Consider the following 18,188-nt stretch of genomic DNA (forward strand, 5'->3'; position numbering starts at 1 on the left):
GAACACAAATGGATAAATGCTAAAAGCATTAAATGAAGGATACTAAGAGACAATTACTAAATTTTCAAGAGAAATGCCTATCACTATAATGAAAAAATGAGATTACTGTAAGTGAACAAGTTATGTATCAACAGTATAACTAATATAATGCAACATTACACACGTTTAAAATATTGTCAGAGCAAATGCAAGGTGAACACAACAATCAAGCCTCTAGACTAGAAAACAATAAATGACACCTGAAGAGAAAAAAAAATCAGTAAATATAGGACACTCAAGAAAACTGCTGTTTTCTTAAAAAACTCAAAGTTACAAAGAAAAAAACTGGGTAAGTGATGAGAGATTAAAGAATTTAACCAAATGCAATTTATAAACCTTGCCTGGACCTAGTTTGGAAAAAGTGGCTATGTAAGACATTGATCCATTTAAGTCAGTGATGAATCTTCAAGATACTAAAGAGCAACAGCTTATAGAAGTAGGCAAAAAGGCAGCAAAACTTAACAGGGATGCAAGAGCAAGATGAAGTCATCCTTTAGACAATGCAAAATTCATTATATTAGCCCTCTTTATCTTCCTTCATCTACCCTCTCCAACCAATGTTACAAGAAAAATCCTTCATCTTTTATATCTAGCTTACAGGGATGGGAATGTCAGCAAAAACTAGAGAAACACACGGCAGTGGTTTCCTTGTAGTCCATACCTCCTGGAAGAATTCACTTCGAGTTCAGAATTGGTTTTCTTACCCACTGGTTCCTAATAATTGGCTTGACATCAATACTTATAAATGTTCTTACCAAAGAACACTTTGTAGTCTGCTGTAAATAAATAGATCTTAATTATGCATATCAAAGGGTGCCACAAAGGTACTTAACAAATGCAGCCCAAAGAATGGTGTGAAGCAAAGCAGCTCTAAATATCTCATTTGCTATATTTTGTTTCTCTACTTGAGGACAGAAACCTTGGGAGAAAATAACCCCATGCACAAGTACCACCACCTCACTCCTGAATATTACATTTAACAATGATGCCTTGGAAAATAGATCTTCTGTTACGCTATCTCACATTGGTTGTAGAAACCAAGATTCTCAAAATATTTAACATGCTTAGTTAACATGTGGGACAGTTTGCTGAGTAAAAATATGAAATGAAAAAGAAACATGTAAGCCTGTATTTATAAAGTAATAAACCTGCTATGACTTCTTTCTTGCCTGCTTTGAACTATTAATTTGACAAAGTTGGAACTGGGACAGCATAGGTGATACACCAATATCTTAACACTGCAGTGATTGATATACCATCAAAAATTGACCAGGCTCTATTTGAAGGATGGAAAATTTACAATACATCCAAGAAATCACATGGCACTGTGAAGAGAAAAAAGAAGCCAGGGAAACATGTCAGTAACTGTAGTTTAGTGGGGGGACAAAAAAAGAATGGAAGGCATAGGGTGGGAAGGATACTTGAGGTTCTAAGCTTTATATAGCTGTACCTTCTTTGAGCAAATTAAACTTCTAGTAACTCATCTAATAAAGTGAATTCATTAAACTAAATTATTTCTAAGGTCATTTCAAATCTAGGTCTCATTGTAGAAAAAAAAGGAATACAGTATTTCAGATCATTGTGAAGCCCAGGAAAAATACAAAACACTGAAATATAGTAATGATATTATAACTGGTCATTATGAACATACAACTAAAGGACACTGTTAAAATGGAACAGAAAGAAAATTAAATCTTCTATATCCCTGCAAAACTGACACCAAAGTAACTACTTTATGCTTCCTTAAAGTAGGTTATTTTTCACTACTGAAGATGTAACTGAGTTAATACAAAAAGAGTCCAAACTGTCAACTTTCAGTACTCCACATTCCCCTCTTTAATATGGCATTTTGCACTTATATACATCAATGAAAATTTGAAACAAAAAGAACTTTAGTCAAACTCCCCTTCCTCCTCCAGCTTTATTGGATAGTTTAAAATTACATTTCTATTATCTAGGACTTCAGTTGCTTTTTCCATGACTTTTAAAACTGATTACATCAAATGAAACACAGTTGTGTAAGTGATATAGTATACAAAAATAACATCTTGATTTCTGTGAAAATGCATTTCTCTGCAATTCCTGAACAGCTCCAAATTATGCTTACTCTGAACATAGATGTTTACTCAAAAAACCCATAGATGGGTTTTAGATTCCGTCTTTGCCAGAGAATGTGTTCTAAACCTTTGTCATTTGCATATCAAGTAGCAACATTAAGTTGTTCCTGTTTAGGCTTTTATACCAATTTTCCTGGCAGATGTTAAACACACATTTATCTTTTTATTTTGTTTACTCCCACTCAACTGTATGATCTGTGTAGGGCCTGATACAGATGTTAATTGATGTTATTTAACAGCTACTGAGGTCAGACAATCCAAGACCATCATTATGCTAAAATTAAAGTTATTTATGGAAGCTCACAAATACTTCCAGAATTGGTTTTTACCTTCGATGTGGGAACATATTCAAGAAACCCAGAACGGGCTTACTAGTCTGATTCAGCTCTTCCCATTCATCAATCCCTATTCACCAGTGGCAAGGAAAGGGGGTTCTTTAACAAAGCATTATACATAACACCTCTACCAAACTAAACATAAACTTTTTTTGTAGTTAAATGCAGAAAGTCGATTTTTTTCCACCCCTTTCCTCCTTTTACATGGCAAGTAAAGCTCACTGGCCTGGGAGTAGCCTCTATCTGCCAACCTTTGGCCAGTGAAGAGGATCCAGAAAAAATAATACAACCATTAATCAGAAAAAGGAGGGGCGACAAAGGAAAATAATTAAGCTGTGGCCTCAATTGTGCATTCCCGTGCAAGGTGCCCTGATTCACCACAGCGGTAGCAGTTGACTTCACTTGTCTTGCTGCAGTTGATGGCTACATGACCAGTTTCACCACACCTAAAAAAAATTAAAGTTTTCACAATGGAGCTCAGAAAACATAAAACTATATTCAAGTAATAGTCACTACATAACAAAAAGCAATGATAAGTGAATTAACATATTTATTTTCAAGACAGTAAATCTTATCATTAAACTCTAACCTAAAAGCAAAAAGGAACAAAGATATTCAGTTGTATGGCAAAACCACAAAATTAAAATTTCCCCAAAATGTATAAACCAACATCAAAACCTAAATACAGGCCAAAATATCTTTTTTTAAAAAAGATTTAATTTACTTTTAGAAAGATGGGAAGGGAGGGAGAAAGAGAGAAACATTGATTAGTTGCCTCTCACGTGCCCCATAATTGGGGACCTAGCCTGGAACCCAGGCATGCGCCCTGACTAGGAATCAAACTGGTGACCTTTTGGTTTCCAGAACAATCCCCATCCCACTGAGCTATATACCATTCAGGACCAAGATGTTATATCTTTATGCAAAATAATCTCTAAGATCTGAGAGGTGTGTATATATCAAAACTTACAACATTCTTATTTTTAAGACATTAAAAATTCCAAAGTTGTATAAGCTGTCCAATTGCCATAAGATATCGTGGCAGAATACTGACTAATGTACAGACAGTTTGCTGGTTATGTATGCCAAAAATCTATCTCATCTGGTCACAGCCAACTTTTACTGAATGTACTGATCCATAAGTTTTTCCATTTATAGCTAATTCATCTCTAAAACATTATCTACAATAAGCAATCCAGCAGCAACATTCTAACTTACCTATAGCACTTCACTTTGGTGCAGTCTTTTTGAATATGTCCAAATTCTCCACAAGAATAGCACTTCTGCTCATCTGCATGGTCACAGTCACGAGCCAGATGGCCTGGTTTGCCACAGTTGTAGCAACATTGCTCTCGCTCTCTCTTAGGCTCCTTGCAGTCCTTGGCAATGTGGCCACCTCGACCGCAGTTATAGCAGGCTTCAACAGTAAGAAAAAGAAGCAGACCAAGACTATAAAATCTTTACAAAATGTTGCTATGTTTTAAACCATACAATATGAAATCTCAAGGGTGGAAAATCTTTTCCAGTGTATGTGCATGCTCATCTCTCTACTTTCTAGAAGATATGAGAAGTGTTAAATACTTACCATCCTCCTGAAGATCACAATCCTTTGCAAGATGACCAGACTCACCACAGCGGTAACAGATGTCTGAAAGAGATGAGGAAACAAACTGGAAACCTATTTGGGGCAGAAACAAAAACGATTTAGCTAATTAGATGAGTCTTGATACTAATGAATATTCAAGTACTTAAAATTTTTTATTTGACAAAAATACCTCTATCCGAGGTAAAACCACCTCTGCCACGGCTTCTCATTCCACGACCACGGCCTCCACCAGTAGGGCATTCCCGGGCCCAGTGGCCAGATCGTCCACACTTGAAGCACTCATTGCTGCTCATGGCTGCAGTTAGATCTTCGAAATATTAAAAATGACAATATTTAACCACTTAAAATTATTTTTACCTTTTATTTGTCTTCACTGTGTTTTCAGATATTATTGTGGGGGAGTGGGGTATAAGAAAGCCAGCAAATATACTGGTTAGAAAAATAATCACATAACTATCTGCTTAGGTATTATATGTATAATATAAAATATATAAAAATGAAAAACAAAGTGTAAAACATTATATATATTTTCATACAATTTTTTATTATTGAAAATATCAAGATTATGCATGCAGAGATCAATACTCAAATGTTAATTTGGTTATTGATTGAGTGATGGAATTTTCAGGGTATTAATGAACACCCATTATTAAACATAATTAGTAATACTTCATTCCAGGTCCAACTCAATGGACACTTTTCATGGTTGTAAGTCAGTAAACTTTATTTTGGGCAACTGAAGTAATTTACTGGCCAGAAAATTGGAATAACACAAGATGAAGGCATAGGTGGACGCATGGTACCTCCATGTACAACCAAGATTAGAACAACAATTTAGAGCCAGAATAACACCTAGAACTGACAGAGAATTTGTCTGAATGGAAGTTGGACAGCCAAGAAGTTGAAGTAGACCCATCCAGACCAGTAGGAGGGGTGGAGAGGAGGAGCGGGCGCGAGGAGATCGGGGAGAACTGGGCACATAAGGCAACTGGGAGCGCGTAAGCCTTGTGGGATGCAGCGGTGGGCCCTGAGTACGCAAGCGGCGGCTGGCAGACCCAGGGAGGCGGCATTGTGGACCAGGGCAGAGCTCGCAACCCAGGATCCTACAGAAGGGACTGAGATCCCAGGAGAATGGAGCTACTGCCATTGTTCCCTCCCGGCCCCGCCCACAACGCACAATCTAGCGACTGGGGTGCCCAGTCCAGGGGAACACCCCTCATTGTAACAAGAGCGACCAGACGGGGGGAGAGACATGTCTCCAACAGAAGAACAGATCAATGTCCCAGGACTCATCCTTTTGAGTGACCAAGAGATAGCCAATCTATCAGATGCACAGTTCAAAACACTGGTGATCAGGAAGCTCATGGAATTGGTTGATTCTGGGCACAAATTACATGAAAAAAAAAATGCAGGTTACCATAAAAGAGATGAAGAGAAGGAAACTGGGACTCAAAACAATAGAGTGGACCAGAAGGAAGAAAAAAACAATCAAGCAGGAAAGAATGAAGAAATAAGAATTAAAAAAACCGAGGAGAAGCTTAGGAACCTCCAGGACATCTTTAAACGTTCCAACATCCGAATTACAGGGGTACCAGAAGGGGAAGAGGAAAAGCAACACATTGAGCACATATTTGAACAAATAATAAAGGAGAATTTCCCCATTTTGGCAAAGGAAATAGACTTCCAGGAAATCCAGGAAGCTCAGAGAGCCCCAAAGAAGTTGGACCCAACAAGAAACACACCAAGGCACATCATCATTACATTAGCCAAGATAAAAATGAAGGAGAGAATCCTAGAAGCAGCAAGAGATAAGGGGACAGTAACCTACAAAGGAGTTCCCATCAGACTGTCAGCTGATTTCTCAAAAGAGACCTTACAGGCAAGAAGGGGCTGGAAAGAAATATTCCAAGTCATGAAAGACAAAGACCTACATCCCAGGTTGCTCTATCCAGCAAAGCTCTCATTTAGAATGGAAGGACAGATGAAGTGCTTCTCAGATAAGGTCAAGTTAAAGGAGTTAGTCATCACCAAGCCCTTATTTTATGAAATGTTAAAGGGACTTATCTAAGAAAAAAAGATAAAGAAAAAACATGTATAGTAAAAGGACAGCAAACTCACAATTACTAACAACCACACCTAAAGCAAAACCAAAAGAAACTAAGCAAACAACTAGAACAGGAACAGACCACAGAAATGGAGATCACATGGAGGGTTAGCAACAGGGGAGTGGGAGAAGGAGAGGGGGGGGGAAGGTACAGAGAATAAGTAGCATAGAATGTAGGTTGAAAATAGATGGGGGGGGGTAAGAATAGTATGGGAAATGTAGAAGCTAAAGAACTTGTAAATATGACACATGGACATGACTAAAGGGGGGGGATATGGGTGGGAGAGGGTGTACAGGGTGGAGGGGAGTGAAGCGGGAAAATGGGACAACTGTAATAGCATAATCAATAAAATATATTTAAAAAAAGAAAATTGGAATAACACAAACAAGTTGAGCTGCAGTTAGGATTCTGTGAGGGGCTGGTGCAAAATAATTTCTCTGTGTAACCACAGCACCTAACACAGTGCCTAGTTATACTACAGCTCTTGCTTGCTAATTTGAGTCTTCAGAGCAGATATATTAATAGAAATGCAAGATATAAATTTTACCTCTAGAGCAGGGGTGTCAAACTCATTTTCACTGGGGGCCATATCAGCTTCGAGGTTGCTTTTAAAGGGCCAAAATAATTTTAGGACTGTACAAATGTAACTACTCCTTAACTGTTAAGCAGCTGAAATTACATTTGGCTCTTTGAAGGCAACTGCAAGGCTGACGTGGCCCCCAGTGAAAATGAATTTGACACCCCCCTAGAGGGTAAAGTAAAAAATATCAGAAAAACAACAAAGAGGTACACCAATGTGCTAATACCATCTAAAGCACTGGGAACATTTATACTTTTCTATTCTTCTATTTTCAAATTGTTCTATAATTTTACGTTTAAAACAAAGTTACTTGGAATTTCATAAGACTCCTTTATTTTATTGTTTCTAAATGAAAGCAAACTCCTACCAAAGCAAATGGATTTTATACTTTTATGTAATGATCTAAAAATAAACAGACTATTCCTGGAATGGAAATGGAATGTTGCAGGACAAACTCCTAGTAAAGTGGCCTTTAAAAAAGGAAATAGCTAGAAATAATGTAACCTTTACATTGCCAAACTTCCACATCTAAACATTTTTTACCCTTAATTCCAATTTCAAGCAACAGCACACAAGTTTTTTATTTAATTTTATTATTTTTTAAAATCCTCACTCAAGGACAATTTTTCATTGGTTTGAGAGAGAGGGGGAGAGAGAGAAACATCAGCCTGCTGCTTCCTATCTGTGCCTGGACCAGGACTCAAATGCACAACCCTTTGGTTACGGGACAACGCTCCAACCAAATGGACCACACTGGCCAGGGCAGTACACACATTTTTTTATTTATTTATTTTTGGCTTCACATCAATCTGTTGCCTCCTGCATGTGCTCCAACCAGGGATCAAATCTGCAACCTAGGCATATGCCCTGACTGGGTATTAAATCGGTGACCTTTCACTTCACAGTGAGATGCCCAACCAATTGAGCCATACCAGTCAGGACATTTTTAAAATACCCTCTCAAAGCCAAGCATGAACACCATGATCTAGCAAAACACAGTTTCATATGGACTGATTGGATAGTGGAATCACCAGACAAACCATAGCATCTTTAAGTCAGCACATGGTACATAATGGTTTATTAAGTTGTACAGGAATCTAGTGACCAAAAAATTAAGCTGAAATTGAGTTTCACAAGTTTCCATTGTGAAGTATTTTTTTTAAATTCAGTATTTACTTATCCTAACTCTGCATCAGATTCAGAATAAACTTTCAGAGCAATCTTTCAACCAACTCTTGCCACTTGTCAAAAACTTATTACCATCACCGCCCAAAAAACACACATGGGGCAACACCTGCATGGAATACTTGTACTTAGTGGTTTCACATATATAATGCACCTTTCTAGACAGAAGAGACCAATCAGGGAAGATTAAAAATGCATTTTTGCAAAATTTGAGATTACATTTGCTTTCTTATAATGGTGTTATTCTAAATCATGTTACATGCTGGTTTCCACCTAAGAGAACAGCCAGGATAAAAAAAAAAATACCATATAAAATAATTATAGATAAAAGCTGATTACAGCACCTCATCCTTCCTCATTTCCATTTTCTTCATTTTGCATCTTCTCCGGTTTATAGTCAGATCTATTTGAGCACATTTAACTATTGCTTTCAATGGGTTCTTTACACAGAAACAATCACTTCCTTAATATAAGATAATCCAGGCAATGTGAAAAGTCCTGAGTATTTTAAAATTTAATATTTAAACAAAACACTATCTTTTAGAAAATATGATAATCCAATAGTCAAGATGCATTTAAGCCAAAAAAACGACAGTTTGGGCAATCTCCCCTTTAGACTACTGCTTTAAAAGAACCTTTTATTTCATAATAGTAAAGTACAAAAAGAGTATGTTATACTGAATCATCAGATGTTTATCAGTGAAATAAAGTCCGCAATTAAAAAATTTCGGGTTTACTTCCAGCACAAAAATACTAGTTTAAAAATATTCAGCTACTCAAGAAAAATCTATGTGTAGATTTTTCATGAACTGTTTTTTCCTCCATTCTTAGAACCCAGATCCAAAAAGTGAACAGAGTAAAAAGAAATGGCAGAAGTATTTTAGAAAGAAAACAATTAACTAAAGTAACACTTTCACATTAAACATAAAACTCAACTTCTTCCAACCCTCATTCCTAAATGAAAGTTGGTTAAAATGTGATTTCTATATAAACTACAAATTTAGGGAAAGCAGTATGTCTCCATTTAGATTGCAATTAAGCCATTCTGTGAAAGACATGCACAATTCAGAGGGAAAGGTAGAACTTTATACATTGACACTAGTTTTGGTTGTTTTGGCATCAACAAATTTTAATCTCACATAAATTTGTTTACTGGAGCATCTTATTTTTCGGACCATGAGACACACCTAGGGTTTTGAGGAAAATACGGACAAAATTTTGAAGCAAAAAAAATGTGGTAAAGTATTTAATAAAATAACATAATTATTTTACCAATGTAAATGTAAGCAGAATTCAACAGCAGCATTAACCATTACTCCTCCAAAACTTGGGAGGGGTTGGGGGAGGGGGCGGCGGCGGGGGCGCGTCTTATTGTCCATAAAATAGGCAACGTTTTAAAAGCCCCACTAAGTCTTAAAGGGAAAGGAAACATTAACTTCATTAATATTCCAAAACCCATCATCAGTGGAGCATATCCCAGTGGGCTTAGTTAATGTGTATACAATCTGCCTTCTTCCCTCCTAGGCCCAATCACAGCCAATCAGCTGGTCTACATTTTCACTGAGTCTCTTGCCATAGATTCATCTCTGTAGTAACATTAAACCAATTGGTTCCCTCTGTGTTTCAGAGGCTTGCTACTTATCCTAGGAGGAAGGTCCCCATCCCAATAGTTATATACAAATGTACTTAGCCAAAAGGTCGTCAGAGAATTTCATGCTGCTCCTTAGGAAAACTAAAGGCAGGATGGTAAGACAGAGTTGAGACTTAAGGCTTCATGATTCTCAAGACCCATGATTGCTCTTGGCTAGAATTTTGCTGCACTGTACTACCTCTGCCCCCTCCACCACCTGTCACAACCTTTTCCAAACTTCAAGGGCCAACTCAAATGCCAACCCTATGAAAGAATCTGATGTCTCCTTCCTATTATTAAGACCCAGGACGCTTTGTTAATATCTGCCTGATGGCACTACTATCCTTGCCTTTTATCACATTCCTTGAGGGCAGAGACCAAATGATTCATCTTTGAATTATCACAACACCCTATGATTATCCTTTTAGTAGTTACATAGTTCTATTTTAACTGCTTTTGAGGGAATGGGAGGCCTAATAGCCATTTGGTGGATGAAAACAAATTGTTTCTTTTACAGACCCAATTCAATCTAATCAAGTACTGACAATAAAAATACCTAAATCCTTGCTATCATGAGTCACTGCATCATTAGTTTAAAACAGTGATTTGCAACCCTTTCCATCTCAAGGCACACATAAAACTATTTACTAAAATTCTGCAGCATGCCAAAAAAATGTTTTTGGCCAATATGACAAAAAAAAAAAAAATAGGTGTAATTTTGATTCATTCACACAGGATGGCCACTGTTGTTAGCCACTGTCATTTTTTAAAATTTGACAATCTAAGGGAAGAGATCAGTGCCCCTGACTATTTTAAAAATTCTTGCAGCACACCAATGTGCAAAGCAACAGTGTATTTTCAATTAGGTACTCATTAAGGATTGACTACAATCACTCTAAAACTCAAGAATATTTAAGATTATCTAGTAAAAACCCCCTATAAAACAGAAATTTTCATTCCAGTTTACTAAAAAAGTCAGCAGTCAAGCCAGGACCTGTAATCTGCCTCCTAGGCCCTTGTTATTACTCCAAGAATTCATAAGCAACCTCAGTAACATTTTACAGAATGCTACAAAATACACATATATACTAACTTAAAAGATAAAATACTGTATTTTCACTGTTGCCAGCAAGAGAGCATATATTTTCTTTTGCTGCTAAAAATCAATTGCAGTATGTACACCAATATATCCTTACACAGTAAGATTTGGGACCATTAGGTTACTGTAGGTTAACCATTTGACCCAGCTTAAGGATTTACTGTGTTACCTCAGGCACTTGACCCCCCCACCTGTCCTTAATTTGTAAAAGGAAGATGGTAAAACTATCTTTGATGAGAATTGTTCCCAGGCACCTCGTGCTTAACAGATACTCAACTAAAAAAACTGCAAGGGTTTATGTCCTCTGCTTACATAGTTTCTTTTCCATTCTCCCCTCAATTAAGTCAGACTGCTTAAAAGTAAACAGAACCCAGATTAATGTCTACATAGCAGGCTTAAGTGGGCTAACTATTATACTCAAGTTTCCCCATTTCATAAAGTCTACTTCCTGAAGAGAAGAAACAAGAAACAGTTGAGAAGAAACAGTTGAATTCTAAATGACTTCACATTTTCAACAGAAATCAAATTATCTCTTTCCATTTAGGTTTTTGTATCAGATTTTAATGACATAAACCACACCTAAAGATATGGTCAGAGCACAGGGCAACCAGGCAGCAGCTGTACACTCGGTCAAGCTATTGCTTGAAAAGATTGAAGATCTTTTCACTGTGTGGGGCCATAAAGTATACTGTAAACTAAGAGGTCTGTTTTACAGATTTTGCACTCCTCTAGGCTTTAAGGTTTAAATCCTGGAATTGGTACCAAAACACAACTGCTTACACTAGTTTATTTCCATTAATGTCAGTAGTTATACCACATTTTTGATACTAAGAGCAAAGCCAGTAAACTACTTAAATCTTAACAGTACATGGCCAAGACTAACAATGAGATCCAGTTAATAAAAGAATACAAGTCACCCCACAAATACATTTAAAATAAGTAGCAAAAGGAAAGTTGTGTGTGTGTGGGGATCTAGCTAGCTCTAATTTTTTTATACAATTTCCCTAACACTGCTGTATATACTCACATTTGCTCTATGTCTAGTTATTTTCACCAAGTTTAGGGTTATCCTGGACTCATCCACTTTGTTGACCTACACGGAGCTTTTGCTCCCATGAAAGCACTCACTCATTTTTATGCTTGCTCTAATAAATCAGTGTAGGTTCCAACAGGGTACTGAAACACTTCAGACTGTTAACAAAAACAAACTACAGAAAGACTGGAGGAAATTACATTATGTATTACTTGCATTCTGGCCAGAATAATGGAGAATAGAGTACAATACTGGGAGCAATTCTATGTTTTCATACTGGTTCCTGCATTTACCACATGACCTTACTTATTATTTACAGACATTTCTGCCAGCCCTGGTTACCCCCAAGGGTTTCAATTAATAGCTCATCTACAATGAGTCAAGGGTTAATCAACATATCTATAGTCCTTAAAAGCCTGCAAGTTATGGATTCTTGCTCCCATTTTACTCATAAAGTGGGGATCTGAGACCAAATGACTTACCTAAAGCCATGTAACTAGAAAGTTCTAAAGTCAGGATTTCAACCGTAGAGGCTTTTGTTAGGGCTAAGGGATAATAAAGTATACGAAAATGCTATTATTAGAAGAGTATACCAATTCACTCCCTAATTCAAAAATATTATACAGAATGTTACTACTATAAAGCAAATAATTGTATGAAGTACACGCTAATCTGAATTTTAATGAAAAAAGTTATGTTTTCAAATATATTTTTCAGAAATAACTTGTTCCAAGCCCTGGCTGGCGTAGCTCAGTGGATTGAGCGCGGGCTGGGAACCAAAGTGTCCCAGGTTCGATTCCCAGCCAGGGTACATGCCTGGGGTGCAGGCCATAACCCCCAGCAACCGCATATTGATGTCTCTCTCCCCCCCTTCCCTCTCTAAAAATAAATAAATAAAATCTTTAAAAAAAATAACTTGTTTCAAAAAGTTCTCTACATTTCAAATATATTCTAAAACTCTATATATTTAAAAATCCACAGCCACGAATGAATTTATTCACAGCATGCTATCCCACAGCTCTCTTGAATTTTAAGCCAAGGCAGATATTCTTCTTAACTTTTCTCAAGGTGTAAGTTAAGAGTGCCACCAGAGACAGAAAGACTGGCATCTGACTTCATTAGTTAATACTCTTATTTGTAATTCTGGAACCACTCCAGGAAATCACTGTACTATACTCTCATACTACTGATTAATAACTAATTGAGTTACAACTTGAATTCTGGTGGCCACAGCTCTCATTTCATTATTCCAGCAGCTTTTTACATACAACATGAAAATGGTGCAGTTTTACTGGAATCTCTCAGTGGCACACCCTTAACTGCAACAGCATCTGACACTATCAGAATAGGAGTTCTATTAAGTGAGACAGTACCAAAAGAGCGTTCTCCATACAGCAGGCCAGAAGGCTTTGGTATCAGTCTCCTGGCTCTCCACTTACTGTCAGGAGGCTAGGAAGAGGAAAGCCAAAATTCTTAAACACAAACACACACACACACACACACACCCACACACACACCAACAAACACAACACAAAAACAACTCACATTCCTGCAGGGGAAAAAAACAGAAGAGCAAAATCTCTCCTGTGGTCAAGTGTTTAGTTAACAGACCAATCTTTCCAATTAAAGGTACATGTCAGAGATATTGTGGGTTTGGTTCGCAGTAAAGTTTTAATCTTTTTGCTGATAGAAGATCCAGCCTTTGATTTATAAAAAATGCAACACGTGCTGCAATAAAGTGAAGTGCAATAAAATGAGGTATGCCTGAAGTCAAATTGTGGCTCTACTGCTTGTGAGCACTGATTTGGCATGTTCCCATACATATACCATGTATTTTTATTAGATTTTAAAAGAAAAAATCCAAACAGTCATAACGTCATACTACAAAACTCACTTATAATATCTTTAAAAAGATCACTCTACCTGCCCCAGATGTTCAAAGGCTTGACGTGCCTCAAAATATTTGACCCTTGGTCTTCCACTGATTTGGCTCAAATATTTGAGGCCGCATGCTTGAAACATCACCCTCAAAAAATAACAAGGAAACATATCACCCCTCTTATTATGAATATGAAAAGAAATGTGGACCTTTGGTTGCAAACAAAACTTACCCAAGTTTTCTAATGTGACATAAGTACACATATACTGTTAGCTTGTTAGCTTTCTTCTTCTTCTTTTAATTCTGTTGCCAAGAGTTGCAATTTGGAAAAATATTTCTTTGTTCAGTTCTTGGGAATCTAATAAATTATTCGTTATATTCCAGCACACAGAGAGCTTTTTGTAGAGAAGAATAAGGCTCAACAAGCTAAAAATAACAGGCACCTCCATATGTGACACTTGGAGGTGTTTGATTAAGCCATGACCGGTGTGATTTGTTAGCATTTGAAAGTAATTGCTTTGCAGGGTGAGGAAAAAAGCCTAAGAGGTAGGAACTTCATTTCATTCATCTTATTAAAGACCTCAAATTCTAATTTGCGATTATGGTGCTTAAGCAAAAGAGAAAGTGGTTAATTTAAGATTCTCAGTGATGCATAAATTAATTGGTTATGGTGCTGTTTCTAAAACTGGGCCATACAACAGAAAACAAAGAGAACCTATTTTTAAAAACTTGGAATTTGGGGGCAAGACGACATAAATGAATCCTCCTTCACCTTATAAGAAACAAAAAACGAAATCAGCCTTTTACACATTATCTGAAATCACAATGAGCAATGTTTTCTTTTTCTAAGGCCCCCGAAGACCAGATGTCACTTCCTTGGAAGGGTCTGACACCATGTGGTTAACATGTGGCAAAGAGCAAAATCCTTACCCATAATAAAATTAACACACAAAACCAAATGTGAGCGATGATGCCTTTCCAAAGCAGGCTTTCATATTGGGAAAATCTAGGCGGAGGCTGGCTAATTAACCATCGTGTTACTTTTCGATTCACTTTTAGAATCAATAGTATTCGTTTAGTTAATCTAATGAACGATGTGATATGATTATGGAGACTTGACAAATTCATGTGGTTTTTTCCCCTGATAATGGGATTTTTTAAAGGTCCCTCTAACTTAAAATAGTGTTGATTCCCGGAAAGCGGGCCTCAGCTGCAGCTTTTCGAATTGCAACGGACGTTAAAGATTCAAGAACTGGGAAGCTGTCAAGTATAGAGAGTATGAATTCCAAAAGCTCTCAGGACTTCCAGAGGGGTGTTCCACCACTCTAAAAGCAAAAACTTCTCCCAGGACCCTTTTCTAAGTCCAGGAAAACCTTTGGCACATGGCCCGCCAGACCCACTACCCCAGCACATGGCCTGTATCCAATCCCATCCCCCTCCACCCCCGCATCCACACCAAGGGCTTTTTCCCACCAGACGGCCTCCTTTTACTAAGTTCCCGCCAAAACCCCCTCCGCCCAGCATTCTGAGTCCGTCGAAGTCTCAGAGCCTCAGTCCTCAGGGCGTCCGAGCCAGGGCCTCATTTGCTGGAAGGCTATGGCTCGGAATGAGGCCTTGGCACTGGGAGAGACCACAAACGCGAGTGGGCCCAGCTTCCCAGGACGGAAAGAAGGGTGGGAGGGTCGCCCGACTGCAGGACGCCAGAAACCGGGCCCCGAGGTGGCGGTGGCAGCCAAGTTTCCCGCCTGACGCAGCAGAGCGGAAAGGGCCAAAGTGCGGCCGCCATCGCCGCCTCACCACTCCCTACCCTCTTCTTCCGCTTCAGACTCGGGCCCGCAGGGCGATTATCCCCAGCCCCAGCCCCCACTCTCGATTCTCACCTTCGGCGTCTGAGCCGGCCCGCAGCGGCGGAGACTACGACGCAGGCCGAAGTAAGCGGCTCCCACGGCAGCGGCTGTTTATTTTCAGGAGTGTCCTTGCCTGCGCCACACGCGGGTCTGCACACGGCCCCACACACGCCGCTGCGCACGGCTCTCCTCCGCCTCGCCCACGCGACCAATCAGCGCGCAGAGCTCGGATGTCCAATCAGAGCTTCTTGCAGGGATGACCGCCCAGCCAGAGCGCGGCGTGGGGAAGCGCGGGGCGGGCATCTTCCCTGCTCTTTGGTTTTTCCAGTAGTTATCTCTGCGCGGCCTTAATTTCCTGGGTTCCCAAGCCTGAGTCCCACGTTGGCCCTTTTCGCTTACTCCACCCCCCTCCCGACCGGGTGTGCATTGGCCTGTGTGTCCGCGAAGTCTCCCAGCAGGTCGCGACGAGGGATTCCAGGGGACGGGTCTCAGTCAAGTGTTTGTGATAAACGTGGGCTTGGGAAAAATTCCTTTCCCTTCTTAGCCTCCAAAAAGAGTGCCTGCCCTTATACTCCTGGCTGGCGGTGCTTTCAGAGGCAGGCCCTATTTCCGGATACTTCAGTTTGGGAAAAAGTGGCCTGTCTAGTCACAGAAGAGGCTGGAGCTGTAGGCCACAGCCCCTGAGATTTGTTTTGGTTTTTGTGTGAGCCAGGGGCAAAGCCCAGATGTCTACTGCTTTCACTTTTAGGTCTATATACCCGCCTCAAAGTAAAACTGGCTGTGGAGGGAAAGGCGCCAGCCCTGGAGAGGGTGTGAAGATGGTGAAAGGTTGTCACTAAGACTTAATAGCCTCCCCAAAAACCTTGTGACAGATTTAGCACATTTGTGAACATTCCCTGTGACCTAAGGTGTAATCGCGAGTGCCAAAAGAGCCATATGGCCTGGGCTATCACATTCAGGAATGGCCTTTTAGATTTTGTGTTTTCTCCAAAAAAGATTGTGTCATATATATATTCATAGATACTGTTAAGATAGTCAATTTAAGTTGTTCAATGTGAACAAAAAATTAACAAAATTCTGTGTAACTTTTGTGTAACAGGGGGAAAAAAAAGCGTTGTCCCCAGTCTCTTGAGTTTTAAAAGGCCCCAAAATTACTATAGGCTCATATAGATTTAATATGCAAGGTGAAATTAGTATGCAACCCATGTTGGTGTCAGCAATGTACTTTTTATTCTCTTCATTACTATCTGATTCTTTGCCCTAGTTTTACCTCACTGAATCCTTCCATTCTCAAGGCAGTATGACTTTTGAAATCATGTTTGTGAAGTGGCAGTACACTGTTTAAGAGCACAGGCTTTAACAGTCAGGCGTTAAATCTGGGTTCAAATGACTAGTGATTGTAAAGCATTTAGTAGATTGTGCTCAACATAGTGCTCAATAAAGGGTAGGAATTATTAAAGAGGAAATAGACTATTTTAAAGATCAAAGATTTTTTTTAACTTTTGTTAACTAAGATATTTGAAGTAAACTTATTGTTAAATTCAGAATGAAAATGTCCCATTTCCAGTAAGATAGAATTGCCTAGCACTTTTTGTATTGAATTGTAACATTGTAGTTACCAGTAACAAAACAGTATTTTGTATTTATACAGGTGTGTTACCAAGAAGCTTGTACATCTTTATAAATTTCCCCTCCCTGACTGATTAATGTTTATAATATCAAGGTAAGTAGTAGGGTAATTGCAGACATTTTAGTAGTGATTTCCTGAGTGAATCAGTGGAATGTGTCAAAGGTTCAGAAATAGCCAAAGTAAAACCAAAGAGTCAGTGAAGTAATCATTGGTAAAAATTTACTGTGCACATGCCACAAAGACAGTTTGTAAACTGGGAGCACTCAAACCAAAGCATGGAATGAGATTCAGGGGTTTACCGTTACAAAGCAGCTTTTACAGTGAAAAAGTAGTGTCTTTGCAGTGATTGGTAATTAAGCTAAATTAATGACTGAACTAGTTTTGTCTCAGGAAAGCTTCAAGGTTGGTCTGTTTGCTGCTGCTGCTGCTTTTTTTTTTTTTTATATCACTTAATCCAAGGAGAGGTGTAAACAGTTTTTGGCTTGTCTGTTGCATTTGTTGTCTGTTCACTGGTGTCCTAAATTATCAGTCTCTCTCTCTCTCTCATCCTTATCCAAGGTTTACTGATTTTTAGAAAGAGAGAGAAACATCAATGTAAAAAAGAAACATCAATTGCTTGCCTCCCATATGCACCCAACCCAGTGATCAAACCTGCAACCTAGGTATATGTCCTGACTGAAATTGAACCCATGACTTTTTTGTGTACAGGATGACACTACAACCAACTGATCCACCTGGCCAGAGGTATTTGTTTTTCATTTTAACAAATGTAAGAGTCTAGATAGGAAGTCCACATTGGGTGCATCCATGCCCACTAGGAAGACAAGTTGAAACTGTAATAGGAAACATAAATTATTATTTCCTGGCTTGACTTTTGTTTACCATTCCAACTATAGAGCCACATAAAAATTTTGCTATTCATTATAGACCCAAGGATGAATATTACTTGTATTTTTTTTTAAGTGGGGCTGGGTATGAAATAGAGATACTGGACATAACATTCTTTTTTTAAAGATTTTATTTATTTTTTAACATTTAAAAAATATATTTTATTGATTATGCTATTAGTTGTCCCATTTTCCCCCTTCACTCCCCTCCACCCT

At 38.6% G+C, this 18,188-nt stretch overlaps 1 protein-coding gene and 1 long non-coding RNA gene across 10 annotated transcripts; one reads left to right on the forward strand and one right to left on the reverse strand.

The window, feature by feature from the left end:
* Positions 1-1,851: 1,851 nt before the first annotated feature.
* Positions 1,852-15,646, reverse strand: LOC123826213 (CCHC-type zinc finger nucleic acid binding protein). 9 transcript variants are annotated; one of them, XM_045850192.1, is made up of 5 exons: positions 15,489-15,646; positions 4,288-4,404; positions 4,077-4,169; positions 3,710-3,908; positions 1,852-2,937 (listed from the first exon to the last, which is right to left on the reverse strand). In XM_045850192.1, exons 2-5 carry the CDS (start codon positions 4,388-4,390, stop codon positions 2,820-2,822), a joined length of 513 nt encoding a protein of 170 aa, XP_045706148.1. In that variant the 5' UTR covers positions 4,391-4,404; positions 15,489-15,646; the 3' UTR covers positions 1,852-2,819. The 9 variants fall into 9 exon arrangements, with proteins under 9 accessions (XP_045706148.1, XP_045706147.1, XP_045706146.1 ...); XM_045850191.1 differs by having other exon boundaries at positions 3,710-3,911; XM_045850190.1 differs by having other exon boundaries at positions 3,710-3,914.
* A 178-nt stretch (positions 15,647-15,824) lies between these two features.
* Positions 15,825-17,829, forward strand: LOC123826181. Its single transcript, XR_006787012.1, has 3 exons — positions 15,825-15,913; positions 17,107-17,178; positions 17,794-17,829. It is a non-coding gene; the product is annotated as an uncharacterized LOC123826181 (long non-coding RNA).
* The last annotated feature ends 359 nt before the right edge of the window (positions 17,830-18,188 follow it).

Source organism: Phyllostomus hastatus, unplaced genomic scaffold, assembly GCF_019186645.2.
Source record: "Phyllostomus hastatus isolate PE091 unplaced genomic scaffold, TTU_PhHast_1.1 phas_contig_80, whole genome shotgun sequence".
Taxonomy (NCBI): domain Eukaryota; kingdom Metazoa; phylum Chordata; class Mammalia; order Chiroptera; family Phyllostomidae; genus Phyllostomus; species Phyllostomus hastatus.

Coding starts and splice junctions, on each gene's coding strand:
- LOC123826213 (XM_045850187.1), bottom strand. CDS start 4,390: ATGAGCAGCAATGAGTGCTTCAAGTGTGGACGATCTGGCCACTGGGCC. Junction 4,170..4,266: donor TGGTTTTACCTCGGATAGAG/GTATTTTTGTCA, acceptor TGCCCCAAATAG/GTTTCCAGTTTGTTTCCTCA. Junction 3,915..4,076: donor TTGTGATCTTCAGGAGGATG/GTAAGTATTTAA, acceptor TTTTTCTTACTG/TTGAAGCCTGCTATAACTGC.